The 875-nt window shown below is 43.1% G+C and overlaps 1 protein-coding gene across 1 annotated transcript in view; it reads right to left on the bottom strand.

The window, feature by feature from the left end:
* LOC101864544 (elongation of very long chain fatty acids protein 7) overlaps window positions 1–875 on the bottom strand; it is a gene marked incomplete at its 5' end in the record, with an annotated part of 10,815 nt that overhangs the window by 7,101 nt on the left and 2,839 nt on the right. The window contains 1 exon segment of the mRNA XM_013086713.2: window positions 369–449. Coding sequence (XP_012942167.1) covers window positions 369–449 — 81 coding nt within the window.

Consider the following 875-nt stretch of genomic DNA (forward strand, 5'->3'; position numbering starts at 1 on the left):
TATAGCGCATATCCATGCTCAAGAGCATGCTCTATGCGCTTTACAACTATTATTTCCCCAGCAGACCCTCTGAGAACACTCAGAAACATTCTCGGCTTCCGCGGAAACATACAATGCAAGCTGCGGATTTCACCCGCTCAAACACTGTCAAACTGACAAGATCGTTCACTGTCTATAGCCGGGTACCCATTTCCACTTGGGTGACGTTAGAAAAAATTGTGCAAAGTGCCTTTCCCAAGAACACAACGTCGAGCTTCTGACGGGATTCGAACCCACGACCTTACGGTTGCGAGTCCGAGAGCCTAACCACTAGGCCACCGACGCCACGATAAAGCCGTAAAAACATCCAATTGACGCTATTGACTCACCCGCAGGGCTAGTGGACTGTTGGAGTAGTCCACATTTTGGCATCCCACACTGTACCCGGCTAGGTATGCACTCATGAAGAACTGAACAGATGATAAAGAAAAAAGAATAAATGTATGTTTGAAGAGGCCATTGCATAGGAAAATTCTCTTTTGACAAAATGCAACTTTTTGGAAGAAGCTGAATCACAGTAGTGTCGAAGAGACCACCACGATCATCATCATCATCATCATCATCATCATCATCATCATCATCATCATCATCATCAACAACAACATCAACAACAAACAACAACAACAACAGAAACAACAAAAACAAAAATATCCGTTACAATAACAATGATATGAACCATTAAATCAGCAACAGCAACAGCAACAACAACAACAACAACAATAACAACAACAAAAACAACAACAACAACACAACAGCAGGTACCATCACCCATCTCCTCACAAGATACACACGCACTCACACACATACCCTTTCTCTCTCTCTCTCTCTCTCTCTCT

This window comes from Aplysia californica, unplaced genomic scaffold, assembly GCF_000002075.1.
Source record: "Aplysia californica isolate F4 #8 unplaced genomic scaffold, AplCal3.0 scaffold00494, whole genome shotgun sequence".
In the NCBI taxonomy this organism is placed as follows: Eukaryota; Metazoa; Mollusca; class Gastropoda; order Aplysiida; family Aplysiidae; genus Aplysia; species Aplysia californica.